The following is a 25,658-nucleotide window of genomic DNA, read 5'->3' on the forward strand; positions in this document are numbered from 1 at the left end:
TCCCAGCCTTCACTGACCAGACTCAGAGGCCCTCTCACTGGGTGACGGTAGAGTAGTTCAAAGGGGTTGTACCCTAAGGACTTCTGGGGCACCTCACGGTAGGCGAACAACAGGCATGGCAAGAGGACGTCCCACTTACGCCTCAGGGGCTCCTCTAGGCCCATAATCATACCTTTCAAGGTCCGGTTGAACCTTTCAACCAGACCATTTCCTTGGGGGTGGTAAGGAGTGGTGAACTGAGACTTCATGTACTGGGAGATGAAGTTGGTCCCCCTGTCAGACACCACCTCTCTGGGGAACCCCACACGGGAGAAGATCCCCATCAGTGCATGTCCCACCGCGGGGGCCGTCACTGTCCTGAGCGGGATGGATTCAGGGTACCGGGTGGCATGGTCCACCAAGACCAGGATGTACCTGTTGCCCATGGCTGTCTTGGGGTCCAGAGGCCCCACAATGTCAATTCCCACTCGCTCGAATGGGGTACTCACAACGGGGAAGGGCTGGAGCGGGGCCTTGATCCCCCCCCCCCCCCCGGCAAGTCTCACAGGTCCTACAATAAGTATCTGTACTTTTGCGCATATGGGGCCAATAGAAGTGGGTGACCAGCCTCTCAAAGGTCTTGGTCTGCCCCAGATGTCCTGCCAACGGAATGTCATGAGCCAACCCCAGTAGGAAGGCTCTGAAGCACTCTGGTACCACCATCACACGGGCCGACCCCGGCTCAGCAGCCTTAGGCTCACTATACAGGAGACTGTTCTCCCAATAGATCTGATGCGAACCAGACATATCACCTGCTGCCTGGGCTGCAGCCTGACGCCGCATACCCTCAAGAGAAGGCCAAACGTTCTGCTGTTCACAAAAATCCTCCATGTTGGGCCCCCCCTCTTGTTGCCAATGGGTCAGCTCAGGCAGGTCCCCCAAGTCGGTGCTTTGCTCCCTGATAGGCTCCAGGGCATCCCCGTGAAGGGCTGCTCCTTCATGGGCCATGGAAACTAAGGGGGTTGGTTTCCTGCGCCCCCTGCTCCTTCTCTATGAGGCAGGGATCTGGGCCATACTTTCAGGCTCCAGTCTTTCCTCAACACCCTCTTTGGCTGCCATGGACCGAGTGGTGGCACACGTCCATTCTGGCAGATCCAGCATTTCCAAGTGAAAACTCCTCTCCACCATAGCCCACGGGGAGTTCTCCAAATCGTTGCCCAACAGACAGTCTACAGGCATGGCGGGCCTCAAAGCCACCTGAAGAGTTCCTGAGACCCCCCCACTCGAAGGGAACCTGAGCCACATCACATTGGCTCTAAGTCGTCGGCTGACACTACTGGGCAGAATGAATGGGGAATGATCTGCTCCTGGGACACCAACCGGGAGCTGACAGTTATACTAGCTCCTGTGTCACTGAGAGCCTCCACTTTACGGCCATTGATGGTCACCCATTGCCTGTATTTCTTAGTGTTGTCAGGCAGTGCAGGTTTAGGGACCATCTCACAGTCTCCTAGGGAGACCAGGGTTAACTGTACAGGGTCCCACCCCTCTTGGGCATCCATCTCCTCTCCTTCCAAAGCTACACTAGCCATCTGGAGGGGTGGCGCACGGGAGGGTGCGGCAGTAGCCCTCTGGGGACACTGGGGATCAAAGGACCGGTGGCCCACTTGGCCACAATGATAACAAGTAGGGGCCCCCCTGGGAACAGGCCTACCTGTTGGGGGCATTGGCTTCCTTTTTGGGGAGGCTGGGACACCACTGCTTGGTTCCCTTGGGTATTACTTTGGGGCCCTCGGTGAAACTCCCTTAGTTGACCCCTGTCCCCCCCACCACTCTGCTGGGGACACTGCCTACCTCTGGCATAGTCTCCCATTGGACCCTTGTGGACCCTGGTGCTGACCCAGCGGTCCGCCTCCTCAGCAAGCTTCCTAGGTTTAGTCAGCCTGCAATCAATGAGGTGTTGGCGTAGCTCAGGAAAACAGTTTTCAGATAGATGCTCCCATGCAATCAAATCGTACAGTTGCTCAAAAGTTTCTACTTTGCTACCTTTAACCCAGCGTTCCATTACCCTGCAAAACAAACACAAAAAAACATTCTACCCATGTGGTACCTTCCAACTTCTTACAGGACCTAAACCTCTGTCTGTACATCTCGGGGGTCAACACATAGCGGGTCATCAGTGCTTCTTTCATGTGTTCATAAACCATTCTACTTTCTGGGGGCAGATCCAACAAGGTGTCACTCCCCTCAATCACAAACCGTCCCCACAACCCCACTCTCCAATCCCCAATCATTCTCAGGGACTCGGTGGGACACCATAGCTATTTCATAAGCGGCAAACCATTGCCCAATACCCTCACTATTGTGGCAATCCTTAATAACCTCTTTAGGAATGTATACTCTGCTCTCTGTCTGTACTACTGGTATGCTGCCACCAGAGGGACTGGAGGTGTCTCCATTCTTTGCCTTAATCTCCAGCTCCCTCAATGCTCTCTCATGCTCAAGCTTCATTTTCATCATTTCAAACTCTAGCTTCTTGTTCTCAAGATCTCTCTTCCTCTGATCTTCTAGTTGCAGCTTAGCCATCTCCATATTATGGCGTCTCGCTCTTTCCCTGTCCCCCATCTCCTCTGGGGACAGACCCCTCGCCGACACACTTGTGCCCGGGCTGGAAAGCGCTTTACCACCTACTTCATCAATTACTTCATCCATATTCTCTCCCTCCACCACAGGCTCTTCCATATTCCTAGGGGCATCCCTGGCTGCTAGCCAGGCCTTTAGTGCCTTGTAAAATTCTTCTTTCCTGGTAAAACTTGTGGTAGGGACTGTAAATTTTTCACAAAAAGATTTTAGCTCCTTGGAAGTGTAGGTATCTATCTTCTCCTCTTCCCAGGAGAACTCTTCTGGGTTAACAGCTCTGGGCTTGGCAATTGTATCAACAACTGGCACTCAATCAAAAATAGACTCCAAAAAAATTCCTCAAATGTATGTGGTACGTTATGGTCTGCACTCTCTAGTAGTGTACAGTATAATTACTGTATGCGGTCACAAACAAGTCCAGATCCCCACCGCTGACCACCAATGTTAGAAATGGGGGTCTCTGGTTGGCAGCGGATGGCCACTGTCCAAGCAAGGACCTGTCTTTTTAAGTCAGAGTGAAGGGCTGCACCCCTTTGACAACCCCTGCTCCACCCTGTGGTAACGTAGCATAAGCAGTTAGGCTAATCTCAGAGGCAGTGTGTTAAGCGTCTATGACCATACACAGTGAGGAACACTACAAAGGGACACAACACAGGTAGTCATTAAAAATAGTTATCTTTATATATAGGCTTATCACAAGACCAAATAACGAGAAAACCACAATACTGTATAAAAAGAATTCTATCTAGATGCTGCAAAAATAGTTAAAATGGGGAATGCAAAGTTCAGCTCAGGGCAATGGTCTCTGCGACCCTTTTACTCACAGTACTGGGGTGTTGTTGACAATAATCCACAAAAATGCCACCACGGCGGGTTAGCAATGTTTTTCCTCACGCCTTTGGTCGCGGCCGCTCGCTAACGGGTGTTAGCGACAATTTCGGGGCCTGCAACCGTGTGGGGCGATGATCAGGCCAGCGAGCCCTCAGTGGCAGCGATGTGACGATGTTCCTGACGCTCCTCGGTGGCGGTGGCTCGCTAACAGGCCTTAGCGACGAAATGAAGTCTACTGGTCCCGAGACTTCAGTCAGGAGGCTAGTTCTCTTACAGCTCCTTTTCCCTCCTATTTCCAGTCCAATGAAAACTACTGCAGGCCAATCCAGGGAACAGCACACAACACCAGGACAGTCCTCTCCTGCAGCTTCCTTCAGTTCCACGGACAGAGGTTGGTCTTCAGATCCAGGGACAATACAAATTGTAGGGGTTTCAGCACAGATATTTATACCCCAAAAGTCTTTGTTCTCAGAAGCTACAAGTCACAGAACCCAGCCAGAACCAGTTCTGCCCAGCCCTGGAGCAGTTTGTTTACCAGACTGCATCCTACCTTTCAGAAAGAGGGGGTCTGCCCTCAGACGCACAGTGGAAGGTGGAGCTAGTATTCACCTCGCCAGGCACAGCCCTATTCAAGTGCAGGAGCTACCCCTCCCTCCAAGGCAGATCTCTCTTTTCAACCCAGGTCTGACTCAGCCTGCCCTGTCCCTCCAAAACCAGACAGCCAATACACATAACAGCAGAGCACACTGGAAGGCTTAGGCAAGAAAATACCTACTTTCTAAAAGTGGTATTTTCAAACACAAAATATAAAAATAAACTTCACTAAAAGATGTAATTTAATATTCTGAGCTCAGGCATATTAAATTCGTTTTTCTACCATGTTCTATGGGTCAGTTAGGACTATAGAATGTAATAGCCAAACCTCCCATTCTGGCCTATGGAGAACAGGTAGCCTTACAGTAGTGAAACACGAAATTGGGTGTAATTCACTACCAGGACATGCTACACACATCAGAGCATGTCCTACCTTACACATACAATGCACCCTACCATAGGGGTGGCTTACATGATGCCAAGGGAAGGTTCAGGGGCTGGGAAGTGGGTGCACTTCACAGCCAAGATGGCAGTTCTAGACTGCACACAGACACTACAGTGGCAGGTCTGAGACACACTTTACAGGCTGCTTCTGTGGGTGGGGCAAATCAGTGCTGCAGGCCCACCAGCAGCATTTGGTTTACCAGCCCTGGGCACACACAGGCCACATTACTAGGGACTAACAGGTAGACCAAATAAGCCAATCAGGGATACACCAATTCATATGTCATCTTTATACAGGGAGCATCCGCGCTGCGGCACTGAATGGCAGTGGTGCAGCGCCCAGAGCATCTATCACCAGAAAAACAGAGGAGGCACAGCGAAAAAAAATGGAAGGGAGACTCACGCCAATGGTGTCAGGTCTAACACCTCTCTGTCCCAGCTCTGGGGAGTCTTTCACCCTCTGTCCCAACATAGCTCCTTTAACTGATCGCTAGACATGGTGCTAAGGTCTACTCCCAACCCTGTGCTCTCCACTATTTATGTACGCAGACTGTATGAGAAAAGAAATAGACTTATTAAACAACTGGCGTCAATTGAAAAAGACAAATTAACAATGGTAGCAGTGGGAATAATTAATCTTAAATCACAAATAATACTGTAGCTATGATAGAAGATGTAGAACACAGTAGTAGTACAGATAACCACATAAGTGGATTCTTCGTCAGCCAGCATGTTGCTACCAAAAGGACTAAATTTTAGAGTAGAAGAATGCCTTACTCGCAATACTAAAAGATAGTCTGGAACACACCAAAGGAGTATACATTAGCAATGGTAATACTATGTATAAAGCAAACAGTCCAATAACAGTAATATAGACCAGGAGAGTTGTGATAAGGTAAGTTTGTTCCGTTGTTGTATTTATAAAAGTTGTGAAGTTCTATATTTTCATTTGTACAAATATTGGTTTAATCCTTAAATACAAAGCATATCTTATCCGGTCCGTGTTATAAAACCAGCATTATCAAGGAAACAGCCAGATATCGGTACATTAGTTGTCAAAGATCGCCGTGACGTGGATACAGCAAACGTGTTTTGTCACATTGACTTTTTCAAGGCTGTAAAATACATATGCAGATGTTGTAATAAAAAGATTGTGAGACAGAAGTGAAAGAAAAGGGGATGAAAAGTAGGCAAAAGACTGTTAGGAGAAAGCAATTGTCTAGGAAGGTGAACTGAAATCAAAGTAGTCCATAAAAGAGTTAAGAAGATTTTTGAGTGGAGCTGCAAGAGTATGTCTTGATGTGAAACACCAAGGTGAGAATACCATGGTAGAGAACCACTGTTTCAGGGAACAAGTGGTGTACGCTCAGTGCTACCGCTTTACATCACTAGATATGTTCAAAACATTCGTAAAAGACAAGCAAACAAAACTACGTTTTGTACGCTAATAGAACAAGTTACTTACCTTCGGTAACAATGTATCTGTAAGAGATATATTAGTTATAGATTCCTTACCTTAGAGTTACCCCCAGGGTTCAGACTGGATCCGGAGAATTTTTCTTCAGCAATATCCCTGTGCATCAGTTGACTCCGCGACCATCGTCGTGGTCACCGGGATGACGTTGCGATGCCACTGCACGCTGACGTCAGTTCTGACACGACTTTTCACCTCAGAAGTGCAGAGCCATAAAAGACACTAACCACTGGTGCGCCACACTAGGGGCCTACAAGGGAGTCCCTATTCCTAGAAATCAGTTCCTGGAGCAGGCAGGATGAGTGGAGCGGTAAGGAATCTAGAACTAATGTATGTCTTTTACAGATACATTGTTACTGAAGGTAAGTAACTTGTTCATCTGAAAGACTATTAGTTATAGATTCCTTACCTTAGAATAAATACCCCAGCAATATCGACACCGGAGGAGCGACTGTGAACCAAATTCACACCAGAAAGTCCTGGAGGACAGAACAGGCAAATGACCTGTCCCTCCGGACTGGACTATCCAGGCAATAATGTCTGGTGAACTTGTGCATAGAAGCCAACTTGGCTGCCTGGCAGATGTCGATGAGTGGGACTCCACGCGACAAGGCAGTAGTTGCTGCCGTAGCCCTAGTGGATTGAACTTGCAGCCCCACTGGAGGTTCCTTTTTAGCTAAAGCGTAAAAAATCTTGATACAAAGGACTACCCATCAACAGATTGTACGCTTTTCACAGCCCAACCTTTCTTGGCACCCACATAGCCAACGAAGAGGTGATCGTCCACCCAGAAATCCTTTGTGCGGTCAAGGTAGAAAGACAGCGGACATCTCGGGTCCAGAAGGTGGAGTTTCTCCTCCTCCTTCGAAAGGTGCGGAGGCGGGAAAAGGGTGGGCACCGAAATAGTCTGTCCGATGTGAAAAGGAGTGACAACTTTAGTCGGGAACGAGGCCCTCGTTCGAAGCACCATTTTGTCCGGATTGACTGAGAAGGGGGTTTAGAAGAAAGCATGAAGCTCATTCACTCTGCGAGCAGAGGTGATGGCAAAAAGAAAAGCAGTCTTAAAAGTGAGAAGCCTAAGAGGACAGTTGTGAAGAGGCTCGAAGGGAGCGCACATAAAGTATGTCAAAACAAGGTTCAAGTCCCACTGAGGCATTATGAAAAGAGCTGGAGGAAAAAGATGAATAATGCCTTTACAGAATCTACTTACAATAGGGTACATGAACAAATAGGGCTGATCTGGCAGCCGAAGAAAAGCTGAAATGGCTGCCAGGTAGCCTTTAAGAGTGCCCAGAACAGAGCCCTGCTGGGCTAACAAGAGGAGAAACAAAAGAACCTCAGAAAGAGGGGCAGAAAGGGGATCCACAGCCTTTACTGTGGACCATGTCACAAACTTGTTCCATCGACCAGAGTATACCGTCTTACTGAAGGGAAACCTGTCTGCCAAGATGACATTACAGACTTCGGGAGGAAGGTCAAAAGTTGTCAACTGACACAGCTCAATCTCCACGCAAGGAGGAGGAGGCTGGACAGGTTCGAATGGAGAACCGTCCCCTGCTGCTGCGACAGAAGACCCTTCCGAAGGGGCAGTCTGATCGGGGGATCGATGGCCATGCTTAGGAGTTTGGGGTACCAAACTCTTCGTGACCAGTCTGGAGCCGCAAGAATGACCTGGCCTGGTCGCGCTTGATCTTCAGCACCCGCCACTGATGTGGTAGAGGCAAAAAGCCGTACAGGAGGCTGCAACTCCACATGCGATGCAAAAACATCGTCGAGCGAGTTCGGTCTTGGAAATTCCAACGCGCATAATTGCGGACAGTGCGCCTTCTCTTCGGCGGCGAACAGATCTAACCAAGGCTCTCCCCACTGCTAAAAGAGACCTTGCGCCACCTCTGAGTGAAGACGCCATTTGTGATCCACCAGGCACCGGCGGCTGTGTTTGTCCGCCCTGGCGTTTAGAGAACCTGCCAGGTGTTGAACCACCAGGGTAATTCCCTGATGTTCCAGCCATGTCCCTCTGCACTTGAGACGGAAGGAATGCTTTTAGTGCCAAGCGAATCACCTGGAGCTCCAACAGGTTGATATAGAGCCCGGACTCCGCCGGAGACCAGACTCCTCTGATCTCAGCCTCTCCAAGGTGGCTGCCCCATCCCAGGAGTTATGCATTGGTCACCACTGTCAGGTCTGGCTGGGGAAGGAAGAGGGATCTGCCTCTGTCCCAATCATGGTTCTTGAACCACGACTGCAGTTGTCGCGCAGTTCCCTCCACGATCTGGACGTAGTCGGAAAGATTCCCCTCATTCTGTGCCCAGTGGAACTTCAGGTCCCACTGCAGAGCTCGCATGTGCCATCTGGCATGATCCATTAGCAGGATGCAGGAGGCCATGAAGCCCAGCAGTCTCAGGGTCCTTCTTACCGAAATCCGGGATGAAGGCTAAAGAACAAGTTACTTACCTTCGGTAACGCTTTTTCTGGTGGATACAGTATCTGCCTGTGGATTCCTCACCTTATGAATATCCCCTGCGCCAGCATTCCACGGAAACTTTTTCCTAGCTCTCCACACCGATGAGGTCGTCACAATGCGTGACTTCACTGGAGCCATAAGAGGGCCACGTCAGCGTGATGACGTCAGTTCCACCTATTTTTTCCATGCCACCGAGGCGAAACAGACGGACCGACCATATAGACAATGCATACACAGTACTCACACAAATACACAGTGTAAAGTGAAAAAGGAAAGCAAAAGAAAGCAAGCATTTCCTATAAGCCTACACAAAGACAAACAGAGGCAATACACAATGACAATATGAAACAACATATTAACGAAGACCTCTTTTAAGGGATATAAGGGTGGACAACGGGGAGGCGGGTGGGTCAGTGAGGAATCCACAGGCAGATACTATATCCACCAGAAAAAGCGCTACCGGAGGTAAGTAACTTGTTCTTCTGATGGATACATCTGCCTGTGGATTCCTCACCTTCTGAATAGAATCCCACAGCAGTCCCACTCCCGGAGGAGGGTGTCCACCCTTCTATACCAAAAAGTCCTGCAATACAGAGCGCGCAAAATGGCCATCTCTCCTCAATTCGGAATCTAAGCAGTAATTATTCACAAAAGTGTGGAGGGAGGCCCAAGTTGCAGCCTTACAGATGTCCAGCACAAGAACACCTCTGGACAAGGCAGAAGTATACGATTTAACCCTGGTGGAATGAGCTCTAATGCCTTCAGGAGGCTCTTTACCAGCCAGAGCATAGCAGATCGTGATCGCTAGTGCACCGCCTTGCCCTTCATGCGTCCAACGTATCCCACAAAGAGCTGATCGTCCTGTCGCAAGTCCTTCATTCTATCCAGATAGTAACTAACCGCCCTCTTAGGATACAAGCGGTGCAGCCTCTCCTCCCCCTTGGAGGGTGAGGGGGAGGATAGAAAGTAGGGAGGGTAATGGACTGCCCTAGATGGAAGGGAGTTACCACCTTGGGCAGAAAAGCAGCCCTGGTCCTGAGAACCATCCTTTCAGCATGAATAGTCAGAAACGGAGGCTTAGAAGTCAAAGCCTGAAGCTCACTTACCCTCCTAGCTGAGGTGATAGCCACAAGGAAGACCGTTTTGAATGACCGCAGTCTCAAAGGACAACTATGCATAGTTTCGAATGGGGAACCCATTAAGAAAGTTAAAACTAGATTGGAGTCCCACTGGGGCATAATGAAGGGTGTAGGCGGAAACATATTAGAAAGGCCCTTAACAAACCTTACAACCACCGGAGATTTGAAAAGAGACGGCTGATCAGGCAAACAAAGAAATGCCGAAAAAGCTGACAAATAACCTTTAACAGTAGCCACAGCACAACCCTGCTGGGCCAAATGCAGCGCAAAACAAAACATCAGAAAGATGAACCTTAAAGGGATCAATATATCTCTCTCCACACCATTTAACAAATTTTGACAACCTGTAGGAGTAAATGGACTTAGTGGAGTGTCGCCTGGCCGATAAGATAACATCCACCACGTCAGGAGGGAGAGAGAAGGAACTCTGGTTGCCCGTTCAATCTCCAGGCATGAAGGTGCAGGCTCTGGAGGTGGGGCTGAAGAACCTGCCCCTGCGAGAGGAGGTCTACCCTGAGAGGGAGACGAAGCGGAGGGTGTGATGAGAGGTGAAGTAGATCTGTGTACCACACCCTTCTCGGCCAATCCTGGGTGATCAATATGACTTGGGCCCAGTCTTGGCGAATCTTCCTCAGAACCAGAGTAATCAAGGGTATGGGAGGAAACGTGTAAAGGAGTTGTGAGCTCCAACCCAACTGAAACATGTCCCTCAACGCCCCCAGCATCCGAAACTGGAGAGTGCAGAATGACGGGCAATGCACGTTCAAGAGTGGCAAACACGTCCACCAGAGGAGTCCCCCACGTCCAGAAGATGTGTCGAACTACCTCCGGATGAAGACTCCACTCGTGGTCGGCGGAGAACTGCCGACTGAAACTGTACGCACGCATGTTCAACACCCCGGCCAGATGATTTGCCATCAAGCAAATCCCATGGTCCTGAGCCCAGGACCCAAGCCGTAACGCCTCCCTGCAGAGACGGTACAACCCTACTCCTCCCTGCTTGTTGACATACCACATTGCGGTAGTGTTGTCTGTCAGGACTTGAACAGACGGACTGCGAAGGAAAGGGAGAAAGGCCTTGAGCTCCAAACGCATCGCCCGCAATTCCAGGCAATTCCAGAAGATTGATATGAGACTTTCCTCTGGCGACCAAAGACCCTTGATCTCCAGATCCCCCAGATGAGCACCCCACCCTAGGGTAGAGGCATCTGTTATCACTGTGGCCACCGATGGAGGAAGATGAAAAGGCTTTCCTGGAGACAGATTGCCCTCTACACTCCTCCAAGACAGATCCGCTGCAGCTTCTCTGGAGATCCTGGCAGACTCCCTGAGATCTCCGTTGTGCTGATACCACTGCCTACGGAGGCACCACTGGAGCGCCCTCATGTGCCAGTGTGCACAGTTGACCAGCAGAATGCAGGAGGCGAACAGACGTAGGACCTTCAGAACTGGAACAACCGCTCCATTGTGGAATAAAGGGATAATTTCTTGAATGTCCAGAATCCTTTGCTGAGGAGGAAAAGCTCGACACACAGTGGTATCCAGTACTGCCCCTATGAACAGGTTGCGCTGAGAGGGCACCAGGTTAGACTTGGGCACATTTATTGAAAAACCCCATCTGAACAACAACTGAGTTGTTACCTGCAGATGACGACGCACCATCTCAGGCTCCAGACCTACTTTTTCAGTCTTGCTCTGTGCTCTGGTTTGCACACACACCAATTCAGGGATGCCCAGCATGGCTGCATGGGCCTTTAGCTCAACCTCAGCCCAGGCTGAGGTTTCCAGATCATTTCCAAGCAGACAGGCAGCTGGCAACTTTGGAGAGACCACCACCTGTTTCAGGCCAGTAACCCCCACCCCCCGCAGCCAAATGTCACCATGGCCATGGGATGACTAGTGGTGACACTGTCCGCATTAGTGACTGGGTAAGACTTCCCAATCAAATATTGCTCAGGGGAAACCAGTGGGTCTCTCACAATAGTGACACTGGCATTTGTATCCCTCAGAGCTCCAACCCTAGTTCCGTTCACCCAGGGGTACTGTAAGTATTTCTTTAAATTGGGTGGCCACACAGCTACAGTGGCAAACTCCACTTTCCCAGTGAGACTATACTTGCTTCAGTGTGTTTAACCACAAAAGAGCTGCTCCTAAAGTGATAACCACTATAAGGTTTGAGTTATATTGTGAGTGGGGACATCTCACAAAAAGTAAAAGTCTGCTCTCACACACCACCTGGTGTCATGCTTCATCATTGACCAGTCCTCGCCCTCTAAAACCTTGGTTTGATAAAGGGCTGGCATACACCTGACGACAGGGATGCACTTCTAAACTAAGTGGGGGCCCGTGTATGAGTGAGTGAGATTAAAAATCATTATAGCTATCCTCATTGTGTTTTTTAATGTGAAAGGTAACTATATGATGTTTAAAAGCAGGTGACGGTATGTGGGGGGGATTAGTGTCCCCTAACCATTGTGTTTAGAGGGCGACATGTTTCTGCCGTCTGGGCCCAGGAGGGTCCAGGGCATTCATCAGGACCTAAATATGTAAATGGGGGCTCCGTTCTTACCAAAAGTGCCAAGAGTGTACACCGGGGAGGAACGGGAGCAGTCGCCTAGGATCCACGCAGGAAACTTTCCTTGAGGCAGTTCTGACAAACAGGGGTTTCCCCTCCCCTCCTCCCATGGGGCCAGTAGCTTTGGTTTTTAGGGCTTGAATCTAGGAGCCATCCAATTGTGGAGTGTGACAGTGACCACGCCCACACAGTGGTACACTCTTGGTAAGAACGGAGCCCCCATTTACATATTTAGGTACCGTCACCTGCTTTTAAACATCATATAGTTACCTTTCACATTAAAAACACAATGAGGATAACTATAATGATTTTTAATCTCACTCACTCATACACCGGCCCCCACTTAAGTTTAGAAGTGCACTGTAGGGGCAGAGGGCTCATGCTCCTGTGCCCACACCACAGGCATTGGGCACCCAGCTAGAGGGGTGGCTGATGTATGCCAGGGCAGTGTAGGTTGTGGGCATGGCACACAGGGAAGTGTGCCATGTCGACTCTCTGTTTTGTCCTGTATCCAGACACTCAGCCTGCAAGGGCAGTGTGTGTTAGGGTACCAGGCCTCTAAGGGTGGCACAATGAGTGCTGCAGCCCTTAGAGGCCTTCCCTGGTCACAAGGCCCTGGGTACCTAGGGTACCAATTGCCAGGGGCTGACATGTGGCCAGAGTTTGCCAATTTGGGTTGGAGGTTTTGGTTTAGGGAAGCAACATAGGCCCTAGGCACCTGATGGGCAGGAGCCCAGGGCACACTCAGTCAAAGTACATTCAGCAATTCAGCAAAAAGTGGGGGCATACCATGCAAGAAAGATGGCACTTTCTCACAGTGCTTCTTCACCTTTTTGTGCTTCGACTTACCCGAAGAGTGCAAAGACCTTCCCCTTGAGCAACACCGGGAGTGACGCGGAGCCGACTGCCAGGCCTCCAGAAGCTTTTGGGAGCGCTCCCGCAAAGTCTTCATATTCATGGCCCGACAGTCGGAGCACGACTTCGGGTCATAATCGCGCTCCAGGCAACAGAGGTGAGGATTCGTCATGGACATCCGCTTGTGACAGAAGTCACAAGGCTTGAATCGGTTTAGATTATGGGACATGCCTTGTGCACCAAGTGTTGAAGACTCGGAAAAAAGACGTAGACAAAAGTCGAAACGGTTTAGTCAAAAAAAGAGAGGCCTGTTCTCAGTCCCAAAATCAATACCTTCTTATATTATTCATCAAGGAGTGGGTATTGGTTTTGTGGTTGATTTGATTAGAATGTCCCCCTTAAATGGATCTCTATTTGGACCAACTCAGAATTAGTGATGAATCAAGAGATATTACTAGACTGTATAGCATCCTGTGGCTTAGTTACGAAAAAGTATAGCAAGGTTGTTAGGTCACCCAGAGGTATTTGATAACCCGGAAACATTATGCAAAAAAGATCTGGCATGGGCTAAGACCTCATTTCTATGTCTAGCGTCTGTAGAAAGAGAGACTACTGACTTATTGAAGCCCACTGTATGCGCTCACCAAATTGTAAAAACAACTTATTTTATGGAGTCTTATATAGATATAATCACCAAGCCTCAACATCGTTTCCTTTTAACAAGATTGAGGTTTAACTATCTGCACTTTTTATTGGCCGAACCCCTGGGATGGAGAAATATAGAGGATCTGGGACCCTGTTCTTGTGATAATTTCTCGAGTCAGAATACTTTGCACTTTGTCCTGTTTTGTGAGCATTATTTGCACATTTGTAAACATTTTTTTTCCCAATTTTAGGTTTAAATCTCTTTATTGAAATTTTCAACATACACGAATATACCCATGCAGGTTTGGCTGTCATATCATCGATGTTGCGTAACATATGACTTAAATGGCCAATCAAGGACCGCAAAGCATAACACGGGGCTTGTACCAAAACAGGAAAACCATGTATGAAATGAAAATTAAAAAAGGGGAAAAAAACCTTTATAAACTACCCCCAGCCTCCCTCACCACACCCCACCCGTGTTCCCTGTCCACTAACTAGGCCTTAATCACTTCTCTGTCTGTTGTGTATCAGAGGGGCGCAGTAGGCGGAGGTATCGGGGGCAGGTGACTTCCCGGAATTCAGAGGCTAAGAGGAACAGGAAGGATTGCCACAGTTCAACATATTTGGACCCCTCCCCTGCTATCGTCAATGTCAGCTTCTCCATTCCAAGAACATGCCACAGGCGATGTAGCCAGCCTGTGAAGGTTGGGATATGGGAAGTGCGCCAGTGTGTGAGTATATCTTGTATCGCAGAGCCTAGCGCAATTGCCATCTGGCGGCCTCTACGGGATCGCAGTGGGTCAGTCAGAGGATTTGGGAGGCCCAAAAGGACATAGGCTGGGAAGCGTGGAATTTCTGTATTGAAGTGTTTATCCACTTCTTCTATCACCTGTTTCGAATAGGGCTGGATATATTCGCACTCCCATAATAGATGTACCAAAGTGCCTATGTGGCCACAGCCCCGCCAACATGTCGCCTCCCGAGTAGCGTCCATTGAGTGAAGATGCTCTGGGGTAGAATACCAGTAGGTAGCTACCTTTGTGAGGGTCTGTTAGCCCCATGTGGTATGCTGAATGGCGGGCCCTATAGTATATGCCTTCCCACTCTTTGTGACTGAGCGTTCTGCCTAGTTCCCTCTCCCAGCGTGCCCCGCCGGAATTGTAAGTGTGAGCATTCCTGGCCTGCAGCATTCTGTACAAATCGGAGACTAGCTTTTTATCTGATGTGTGGGTGATAAGCCACCGTTCATAGGTGGAAAGGCGTCTATCGGCCTCACATCGAACCGGACCGTGAAGTGCTCAATGCCGTGCCTGCAGATAGCGGAGTCTCTACGTTTCAGGAAGCCCATATTCCTGTTTAAATTGATGGAACGGAATAACTCCATCCGCGTCATACATATGGTACAAAAAGCGGCATCCAGAGGGTCTCCATCTTACGAAGGCAACCGTGTCCATACCCGGGGTGAAGTCGGGTTGTCTATCAAAGGGGTGAGCGGAGACGAGAAGGTGGTGAGATCGTGCCTGATATTAGTATGATCCCACACTTCTGGAGTGACTCGTGTGATATATGAGGCATATAAGGAGTTACTAGATGATCTGGAAGCTCTTCTATTGTCCCAACTGGTATCAGCCCCGACCCATGAAAAAGGCAATTTACTTGACCCTATATTTAGTAACTGCCTGGATCTAACTGTTGATCAACCCATCCCCCTTCCATGGTCAGACCATTTTTTGGTCCCGCTTATCTGGGTTACACACAAAACCCCCCAGTTACCTCCCCAAGTCACCACTAGGAGGAACTGGACAAAGCTCCCATTGGAGCCCTGGCTGCATAACCTGGACTCCACCCGCCCGCCACCCTGCCTAGACCCCAATGTGGCAAACGGCAACTATGTAGGTTGGATCACTCACTCGCTAGATTCGATCCTCCCGCTTCGCAGATCCTCCTCGAAGAGATTACAGAAATCAGCCCCCTGGTTCTCCGACTCTCTAAGAGAGTTTGCAGGCAACGAGAGAGAGCCTGGCGTTTAGACTTTCTCCCAGATAAAAAGGCTTCCTACAAAGAGGCGATCAAAGCCTACAGAGAAGGGATCAGAACGGCCCAGGCAACCCACTACTCTGAGAAAATACTAGAAGCGAAATCAAAGCCTAAGGAAATTTTCCATATAATAAAGCAATGTACCAGTGCCAACACGGCACCCCCTCCTAACAAAACCCAGGACCAATGCAATGAGCTTGCGGATTTCTTTCACAATAAAGTTTTTAAAATTTACTCTACCTTCCCAACAGCAGCCACAACCCCGGATATGATTAATCCATTCTCCCCTAGACCGCCTCTTCACCCAGAACAGCCTTCCCTCGAGCACTTCCCTCCTTTGGACCTCGACACCTTAAGCAAAGTGGCACGACAAGTCAAGTCGGGCTCTCCTTGTGATCCTGCTCCTCCAGAAGTCCTGATGCAGGCAAGCAAAGCCACCCTGCCTGTAATCCTGGAACTTCTAAACACGTCCATATCCGCATGCTCTGTCCCCACAGCTTGGAAGCAAGCCATGGTGCGGGCGCTGTTGAAGAAACCCAGCCTAGACCCAGATGACCACTCCAGCTACCGCCCCATCTCACTTCTCCCTTGGGCTAGCAAGGTGTTAGAGAAGTATATAAACGCGCAGCTGGTCCAGTTCCTAGAGGACCACTCTCTATTACACACATCCCAGACAGGCTTCAGACCGAAGCATGGTACGGAAACCGCCTTATTAGCGGTCACCGAAGAAACTCGAAGGGTACTGGACCAGGGAGGATCAGTGGCAGTGATCCTCCTTGATCTAAGTGCCGCCTTCGATACGGTCAGCTATACCACCTTGCTGGACCGTCTCTATGACATCGGAGTTTCAGGTGACGCATTAAGGTGGTTTGACTCCTTTCTGTCTGAGCGATCTTTTCAGATCTTCGACGGAGAGACAGTGTCCTCTAGCAAACCTCTGAGCTGCGGAGTACCGCAGGGCTCCTCCTTGAGCCCTGTATTGTTCAACGTGTACATGAGGCCGCTGGCGGGTGTTGTCGAACCGTACGGCATTAAAATCGTGTCGTACGCCGACGACACCCAGCTTGTGGTCTCGCTGGCCACTGAGAACAACAGGCAATCCCCGGCACATCTGCTAAAATGCTTAGAGGATGTCAAGGGATGGATGACCAACTCCTCCCTAAAGCTAAACGGAGAAAAGACGGAGCTCATGCTCCTAGGCCCAGCCTCTCCTGTGCCTTTCACCTCCTTGTGGCCCTGTGCACTGGGCCCTCCCCCCACCCCTAAGGAGAGTGTTAAGAGCCTGGGAGTGTGGCTGGACAACAAACTCTCCTTCTCCACCCAGGCCACTAAACTGTCCGCCACATGCTTTGGCCTACTCAGAATCCTGAGGAAGGTCCTCCCGCTACTTCCTCTAGAGGCCAAAAAGGTGGCGGTACAAGGTCTCATCCAGTCTCGCCTGGACTCGAACAATGCCCTATACGTGGGGGCACCTGAGATGACCCTCCGGAAACTGCAGGATGTACAAAACTGTGCAGCACGTACCCTGTTACAGATCCCGCGCACCCAGTCAGCCAGACCTGCTCTAAAAAGTCTCCACTGGTTACCAGTGAGGCAGAGAGTGGCTTTCAAGGCGCTGTGCATGGCGCACCGCGCCTTCTGGAAAACGGGCCCAGCCATTAACAACGACCTTGTCATCCCCTACCACCCTAACAGGAACCTTCGGTCGACGGAGGCTTTCCTTGCTGTTGTTCCCAGAGTGAAGCGAGCCAGGTCTGGGGGTAGGCTGTTCTCTTTGAATACCGCCAGGCTCTGGAATGCTCTCCCCCTCTCACTCCGGTCCAACCCAAACCTGCTCTCATTCCGGAAAAGCTTAAAGACACTACTGTTTGCCAAATCCTATGTTCCCTAACTCCTCTTCCCGTCACCTCTCTGCTTCAACTCAGCGCTTGGACGCCTACGGGCAGCAACCGCGCTCAACAAATATTTTTACAATTACAATATAAATTTGGGGGGGGGGGGGGGGGGGGGGGGCGGGGTCTGTGGCTCTTGCGGAGGAATGGGATTCCTTGCAAAGGTCTGGCAGCAACTGCCTGGTCTTTAAACAAGCAGTGCTTTTCCGACTCCCAACGACTCTACTCAACCAGGTGACGCAGTTGGGCCGCTTGGAAGTACAGCCGGAGGTCAGGCATCCCGGGGCCACCCCCCTCCGGAGGGAGTGTCGCTAGCATCTGTTTCAGTTGTGGCTTTCGACCGTTCCAGATGAACTGTGCAAGATCTGATTGTGTCTGCTGTATCCAACCTGGAGGCGGTCGAAGAGAGATTGTACGGAACAAATAGAGGATCTGGGGTAGAATGGTCATTTTGACCGCTGCTATTTTGCCTAGCCACGAGAGAGGATAAGGTTTCCACTGACCAAGCTCTCTGCGAATCTTCTGTCGCAGGTGTGCGTAGTTGGTGGCAACGATGTGCGGGAGAGAGGAAGCCAATTGCATCCCCAGATATGGGATCGTATCTGTCGCCCATTGGATGGGATGAAGGCCCTGAAGATATTCACGGGTTGAGCGCGTCAGGGAGAGATCCAGGGCTAACGACTTATCCATGTTCACCTTAAACCCTGCAACCCGTGCAAAGATTACTAGGTCCGCTAGGCACGCTGGCAGCGCGAGACTAGGGTTGCATAATGATATCAAAAAGTCTTCGGCATAGAGACTGATCGTATGAGTATAGACGCCGAATTTAATCCCTGTGATCGCTGGGTTATGCCATATCCTCTGGGCCAGAGGCTCCACATTGAATGCAAAAAGGGGAGACAGCGGGCACCCCTGTCTTGTGCCTCTCTCAATGGGGAATCGGGAGGACGTATGTCCATTCACACGGCTGTAGCTGTCGGAAACTTTTAACAGTTCAAGATGTATGTGCGAAATTTCTCCCCTATCCCCACTCGCTCCAGAACCTCTCTCTAAATAGGGCCAGTGGACTCTATCGAAAGCCTTTTCGGCGTCGATAGCGAGCATCATATATTCTCCCTGTGTTCGCGTGGCTTTCTCGACGAGGTGTAGTGCGCGTTTCGTATTATCAGAGGTTTGGCGCTCGGGGATGAAGCCTGCTAGGTCCGGATCAATAAGACCAGGCATATGAGGTGCAAGGCGGGCAGCTAGGATCCCTGTATACAATTTAAGTTCTATATTAAGAAGGGAGATGGGACGATACGCTGTGCACGTGGTCTTTTCTTTCCCTGGTTTGGGGATCACCACTATGGAGGCCTCTGAGGTCTCCTGGGATCACTCCGGGGTCGGCGAAGGAGTTAAAAAGCTGAGTAAGGAGAGGGGCAATCAGGGCACAGAAAGTCTTGTAAAAAACAGCCGTGAAGCCATCCAGCCCGGGGGCTTTTGAAAGTTTGTGGCGTGCGATGGCGGCAATGACCTCATCTATTTGAATGTCTGTCGAGATAGTCGGCCTGAGCTTTAGTCAGAGCTGGCAAGGCGACGGAGTCGAGAAAGATGGCCCCATCAGAGCTCTCTAGTGGAGAACTGGCGTAGAGGCTGTCATAAAAATCGCAAAATGCCTCGGCGATGTCCCCATCCTCCGAGTCACGTCTACCATCCCCTCGGCGAATTCCCTGGACCCCCTGTTTGTTTGGTCTCACGTAGTTAGTGGGCGAGGAAGCACCCGCATCTATCTCCCCCTTTATAATAGGCATGACGCAGTCTCTATGCCGCAAATTCTGCCCTATCCTGGTCAAGCACGGCTTTTAGTTGACGCCACACCAGAGGGGCTCCTGTTCTTTGGTGCATCTGTTCCAGCTCTTTAGTTTGTTGGGTGAGTTCTTCCCGTTTGCGCCTCTGCTCTACATTTTCTGCTGCTGAAATGGCTATCAACCCCGGATGACCGCTTTTAGTGCTGCCCACTGTGTTGCAAGAGTGGTGTCAGTGTAAGCATTGTGGGAGAGATAGTCGGTGATGAAGCACTGTATACGTTTAACCACTTCCTCGCAGTGCAGTAGAGTGTCCCTGAGACGCCATACCCTGGAGGGCTGTTGTATGGGTGGGAGGGTGAGAGTGACTATTACTGGTGCGTGGTCTGAGAGGGAGGCTACTCCTATTTCGACCCCTGTCGTTAGCGCATATACGGGTGTGGATGCCAAGAGGTAGTCTAGCGTAGGTTTTATGTGCGCTGGAGTAATAAGAGTATTCTCGGCTTTGGGGGTGAAAGCTACGCCACAAGTCTCTTAGACCTAGGTCGTGCAGACGGGCCAGTCCCTCTGCGCAGAGTGCGCCTGTTTGATGTGTGCGTTGACAAGATCTGTGAATAATGTTAGCAAAAACTAGGTTCATGTCTCCCCCCAGGAGGATGTTGCGATCTGTCGTGGCTGTTGCTTCAGTGAGGGCGGAGTGCAAGAATTGTTCTTGGCCATCATTCGGGGCGTATAGGGAGCCAATGGTGAATGTTAAGTTACCTAAGGCGAATCTATCAGTCAATAATCTACCCCTTTTTTCAGCCTCCTTATGTAAGACCGCCCCTTTAAATTGCTGAGCCACCAAGATAGCCACCCCGGCTGATTTAGTTGGACCTGAGGAAAAAAACTGGGTTGTGAATTTGTGACCTAAGGCGATGACAGTCCCTGGATAAGAGGTGTGTTTCCTGCAGCAGACAGATGTCTGCTTGGGCGTTTTCTAGACATGACAGAACCGCTTCACCGGGTTATTAAGGCCCCTCACATTTAGGGTAAGTATTTTAAGCGTGTTGGAAGGCATTCACTGTGGAAGAAAAACAAAAGGCATAGGTAAAGTGCCGGTTCTGGTACTACAGGAGCGTGGAGCAGTCGTTTGTGTCAGAGCGACATGATTGTATGGGTCTATGCTATCCCTATAAGGAAAGTGGACAAGGAACACTGGAACCCCGCCAGAAAAACCCCAAAAAGGATAACAATTGACGTAGCCATGTTGGTAACCTGTTGACCAGCCTGTGCAGCCTGGCTGATGAAGGGTGTTACCCAGAAACCGGTCCCAGGATGCTCGTTTCCGGTTCAGGGAAGACCTGGCTTGGCAGTTCAGGCTGGACTGTTCCCATGAGGCACAGGGTCAAGACTGATTTGCATATAACTGGGTCTGAACTGAGGTGGTGAAGTGAGCTAAAGAACGATGATGGATTCAACCCAGATCTGTGACTGGGGGTGAGTGTCTGAAATGTTTAAGCACTCCATCCATCATCTCCTTGTGTTTGCTCTGTTTTAACAGCATCAGAAGCAGTTCCTGACCTTCCGCTCGGTGTCAGAGATATTGAGAGCCTTCAATTTTGGAGTGAGAGTTTAAATTGAAGCAGGTTTTATTACTTTCCATGACATCAAGGTGGCTCAGACAGGGAGGTTCAATAATCAACTAACCTTCATTTTCTCTATTTCCTGGTGACTGTGGAGGGGTGGGCTCCCCAGCTCACAAAGCGAGGCTGGGCATCAGAGGTGTCACCGTCAGGTTGTAATCTGCTGCCACTTTGACTGACTAGGGACACTGCTTAGCTTATTAAAAATGATAATAGTCTAGGCAGCTTTTCACATACGACTGGGCCATTTTTTAATCTCATACTAACTGATCCCCATACATGTTGCAAAAGTACACACCAGGGTGCAAAATCTTGGCCTTTTGCTGGTGTCGGACAGTGCTGATAAAGCAAAATAGACTATCTTTTTGAGCAGAACCAAATGAAGCAGATACCACATCACCCTTTGTGGCCAAGTCAGTAAGCGCTTGTGTAGAAGACTAAATAATTAGATTTAATTCTGTTGAGTATCAAAAGAAACTCCGCATAGAATCCCTCAAATTAACTTCCAGTGGTATTAGAAGCAGATGACACCTGTGAAGAAGTATAATCTATGGCAACATTAGGCGTAAAATGCAAACAAACAGGGTTTCGAATTAGGTCACAAAGAGACTTCAATACAGGCATTGTCAGGTTCTGCACACACTTGTGTCACGATACAGTTAAGCATACTACTGCCATTGTGGTTGCCCAGGAGAGCCATCAAAAGCAACAATCTTGTGGCCAAGAGATTGTCCCAGACTAGAAGAGCACACAGCAAAGGAAGAACTGATGACAGTGTGGCAAACAGGTTCTTAACAGTTACCTGTGGCACGTGTAGCCTCCTTTGCTTCATAGGCACACATTCAGGAATATTATGCTGGGTGCAAACTCCTGAAACAAAGAGTCCCCCTTAAAATCGAGGAACATGTATTTTAACTAGGAGGATAAGATCCAGTAACATCCGAGGAAATAAAATCTCGTCAGTGGCAAGTGCTTATAACAAAGCTGGAGAGCCTGACAGAAGGGCAAAACATGTCTGGTATGGAGCGCAAAAAAAACTAAGAGAGGTCTGTCACTCAGAAGAGTTCAAAATAAAGCATCATAGTATGGGTGCTGACAGTCGAGTAGAGAGGACGAATTTAGGAGGGACACAGGCGTTATAGCTGTCATTATCACTACAGTTTTTAGGTCTCGCCTGACCCAGCGGATGCGCTGGTCTGGCGAGACTTATTGAGAGGGCTCCAAAAAGTGCTACCGGGCCAGCCTAGAGCTACAGTGCATGTGCGCGATTACTTTCACATTCGCTGCCGCATGGCCGCTTTTATGTTTGATCGTGATCGCGATCACTTTCGCTTTGCATAGCCAATAGGTCTCGCTTTTGGGACCTTAAAATTATTTACTTAGACAACTGTTGCATGGCTAAACACTTATAAGGTCCCAAAGGCGAGACCTATTGGCTATGCCAATGCTTGTTTTTGTTTAACACTTGTGAAGACACCCTTGCCTGCTGCCTAAACATATCTAGTCTTTGGGAAAGAGAGACTGGACGCAATTGAAGAAAACAAAAGTGGCAAATTCAGCTAAAAGCAACACTGAGAATAATTAGCCTGCAACAATTAAAATAAACATTTTCTAGCAAATCCTGTGGTGTTCTGAAACCCGATTAACCATAATAAGAAACATGTTTTGTGGTACAAGCCGTTACAAGGTAAGGCGTGCCTCATTTTGATTCTAGATCCTATAAATGCGGCTGCCCAAAGTTTTGAACTTAAGACACTTAAAATGGGGATAAACAGCATAGACAATGAAGTGACCAGAATTAGCAGAGATGGTCACTAGCATGCATTATTCCTTAACCAAAAAAGGGAAGTCACAAGATTAAAGGGTATTCGTATACCCACCCTTTTCTTGCCAGTTGGTTTCTTTTTGGCTGACTGAGGCGGGTTCTTCCGAACTACTAAATTATCCTCTTTATTTGTAGCGTCTGTATTGACTGAATTGCTTAAACAAGGCTTTTCCACATGTTCTGCACACTGCAAAATATTTAAAAGTATTTAAATAACACAACTAATTTATTTGAAGTAAAATCTAAACTGCATGTGCATCACTCAAAAACTTATTTTCACTTCAATGATTAGAATTACAAATTTTTTTGTGATTTTTTAAAAAGTACTATATGGTCAATTTACTTGCCTTCAGTAATGCTCTTTCTGAAGGATACTTTAGGTGCAGATATTCACAGGTGCCAGACAATCCTGAAAATTGAAACTGCATTACTCCCACACAGCGGTAAGTGGCGTTTTGCAGCCCCATACCGACTTTGTTCCAACGGTCACATAGCCCAATTTTTGAGGTACCAGTGTGCACATTCTTAGCTTGGGACCTTTTTAGGCATTAAAAAGAGGCCACGCCACAGAACGGGGAGGTGGGAGGGTGGTGAGAAATCTGTAGTTCAATAGAGTATCCACCAGAACTCCCATTACGGAAGAACAGATCCCAAACCATTACCTACGAATGTGGTAGGTCTGTGGAATGGCTCACAGCAAAAAGTCCTCCAGGACCGAATTAGTAAAATGCCTTTGTCTTCAGGCCTGGTTGTCAAGGAAGCTGTGCTTCATGAACGGGTGCACTGATGTCCACGTAGCAGCCTGACAGTTGGCAAGCATAGGTACTGTGTGTGTCAGCATAGAGGTAGCAGCCTTGGCTATGGTAGAATGAACCTTCAGTCTTTCTGGAGGCTGCTCCTTGGCCAGTGCGTTGCAAATCTTAACGCTGAGGATACACCTTGACAGATTCCTTTTCTGCAAAGCCTTACCTTTCTTCACCCCATAAAACCCTCACAAAGAGCTGCTCGTCCACTCTATGGTCATTGGTTTGATCTGTGTAAAAGCTCAAAGGCCTTTTCTGTTCCAGCCAATGGAGTCTCCTTTTTCGAGGAGTGAGGTGAAGCAAACAATGTTGAAAGAGTAATAGATTGCTCAATGGGTAAAGCAGTCATGACCTTTGGCAAAAAAGCCACCCTGGTCTTCGACATAACTATCTGGGAAAAGTATGTATTAAGGCAGATGCACCAAGAGAGCTTTGACTTCACTCACGTGCAAGCCGATGTTATTGCAACGACCATAGTCTTGAAAGTCAGGAAACGTAGTAGACAGTTGTGCCTTAGTTCCAAAGAACGGTGATGGATCAAACCCAGATCTGTTGACTGGGTGTGAGTGTTTGATTGGTTCTGATGCTCCGTCCATCACCACCCCCTTTTGTACCGCTTTGTTCGCCATAAGTTGGCAGGGTATGCTCAGACGCGAGTCCCTTGCTCACTTTGCCACTGGATTCAAGCAAGCCTGGCTGAAGACGGCTGAAATGCCAGAAACCGGTCCTAGGAAGCTTGTTTCCGGTCCAGGGAAGGCATGGCTTGGCAGTTCAGGCTGGACTGTTCCCATGAGGCACAGGGTCAGACTGATTTGCATATGGCCATGTCTGAACTGGGGTGGCAGAGTGGGCTAAGGAACGGTGATGGATCAAACCCAGATCTGTTGACTGGGTGGGAGTGTTTGATTGGTTCTGATGCTCCGTCCATCACCACCCCCTTTTGTACCGCTTAGTTCCAAAGGAGTGCACATAAGGGAAGTGAGGATAACATTTAGATCCCACTGTGGCATCAAATACGGTCTGAGATAAAACGTTCAAAGCAAGAAGCCTTTTCTTCAACAGGTGATTTGAATAGGTAGGGGTGGTCTGGCACATATGAAGAGGCTGAAGGGCTAACAAATAACCTATGTAACAAAAAACCTTGAAACAGAGTGTCAAGTTTCTTGGACTCTGTCTGGAGTGGCCACAATAACATTTAGGTTCTGAGCACTCTGCAGGCCTGATGGACTTTTCTAAAGCGGACATCAAAAGGACTCAGGAAGTATTCAAGGGCTTCACAGAAGCAGAGGAGAGTTTCGAAATATCTGCCACAATGTTAGATTTCACAACTGCATAATGCAATGTCAAGCCCAAGCCCATTGCCTACCAAACAACAGTCATAGAAGATGAAACCTCCTCCAACATAATGCCAGAGGGGTATGAAACGCCCCCACGATGGGAAGTAGTGTGGTCACAGGTCTTTGCAAGACTAAGTAGAAGCCAGTATCAGCAATGTTAGCAGGCAGGAGAACATCAGCTTTCGATACATCAGTTACTGTGAGGCCACAGTCCTAATCACCAAAGCCAAATCATCTGAACTGAAAATCTCCAAGGAGGTGAACCTATAGGGGCTTGGAGGTTGTAAGAAACTGGCTCTATATATACTGCACCAAAGTAAGGTACAGTGTGTATAGAGTCCAAGGGTCTCCGGAGGTTTGGAAGAGGTTAAAGTTAGATAGAACCTTACTCTCTAAAGTGGTAACTTGGTCGAGCAGTAAGGCAGTATCAAAGGACAGTGTTAAGCATTTGATGTACACACTCAGTCAGCATATAAATTCACACACTCAGTAACTGAACTATAGGCCAATTGTTGTTGTAGAAACATATATACGGTTTTATTTTTCTAGAACCAAGCAAGCCTGGCACAGGTAAGCATATAAATACTTTGCAGTAATATGATACTTTGTAATACAGTTCAAAAATGCAGTGAAATTATACTGGTTATGGTTTACAGATATTGTAGCAGATTGCAATACTTAGCAGGTATAGAACATAGGAATGAATGTACTT

General features: G+C 48.8%; 1 protein-coding gene across 5 annotated transcripts in view; it reads right to left on the bottom strand.

Moving 5' to 3' along the window:
• CDCA2 (cell division cycle associated 2) overlaps positions 1-25,658 on the bottom strand; it is a 458,496-nt gene that overhangs the window by 80,669 nt on the left and 352,169 nt on the right. For 3 of the 5 annotated variants that reach the window (XM_085632792.1, XM_085632791.1, XM_085632794.1), the window contains exon 13: positions 22,862-22,993. The exons of the other annotated variants lie outside the window; for them this stretch is intronic. In XM_085632792.1, the coding sequence (XP_085488918.1) occupies positions 22,862-22,993 (132 nt within the window). The remainder of the gene's footprint in view (positions 1-22,861; positions 22,994-25,658) is intronic. 5 annotated transcript variants of the gene reach the window in all.

This window comes from Triturus cristatus, chromosome 11, assembly GCF_964204655.1.
Source record: "Triturus cristatus chromosome 11, aTriCri1.1, whole genome shotgun sequence".
In the NCBI taxonomy this organism is placed as follows: Eukaryota; Metazoa; Chordata; class Amphibia; order Caudata; family Salamandridae; genus Triturus; species Triturus cristatus.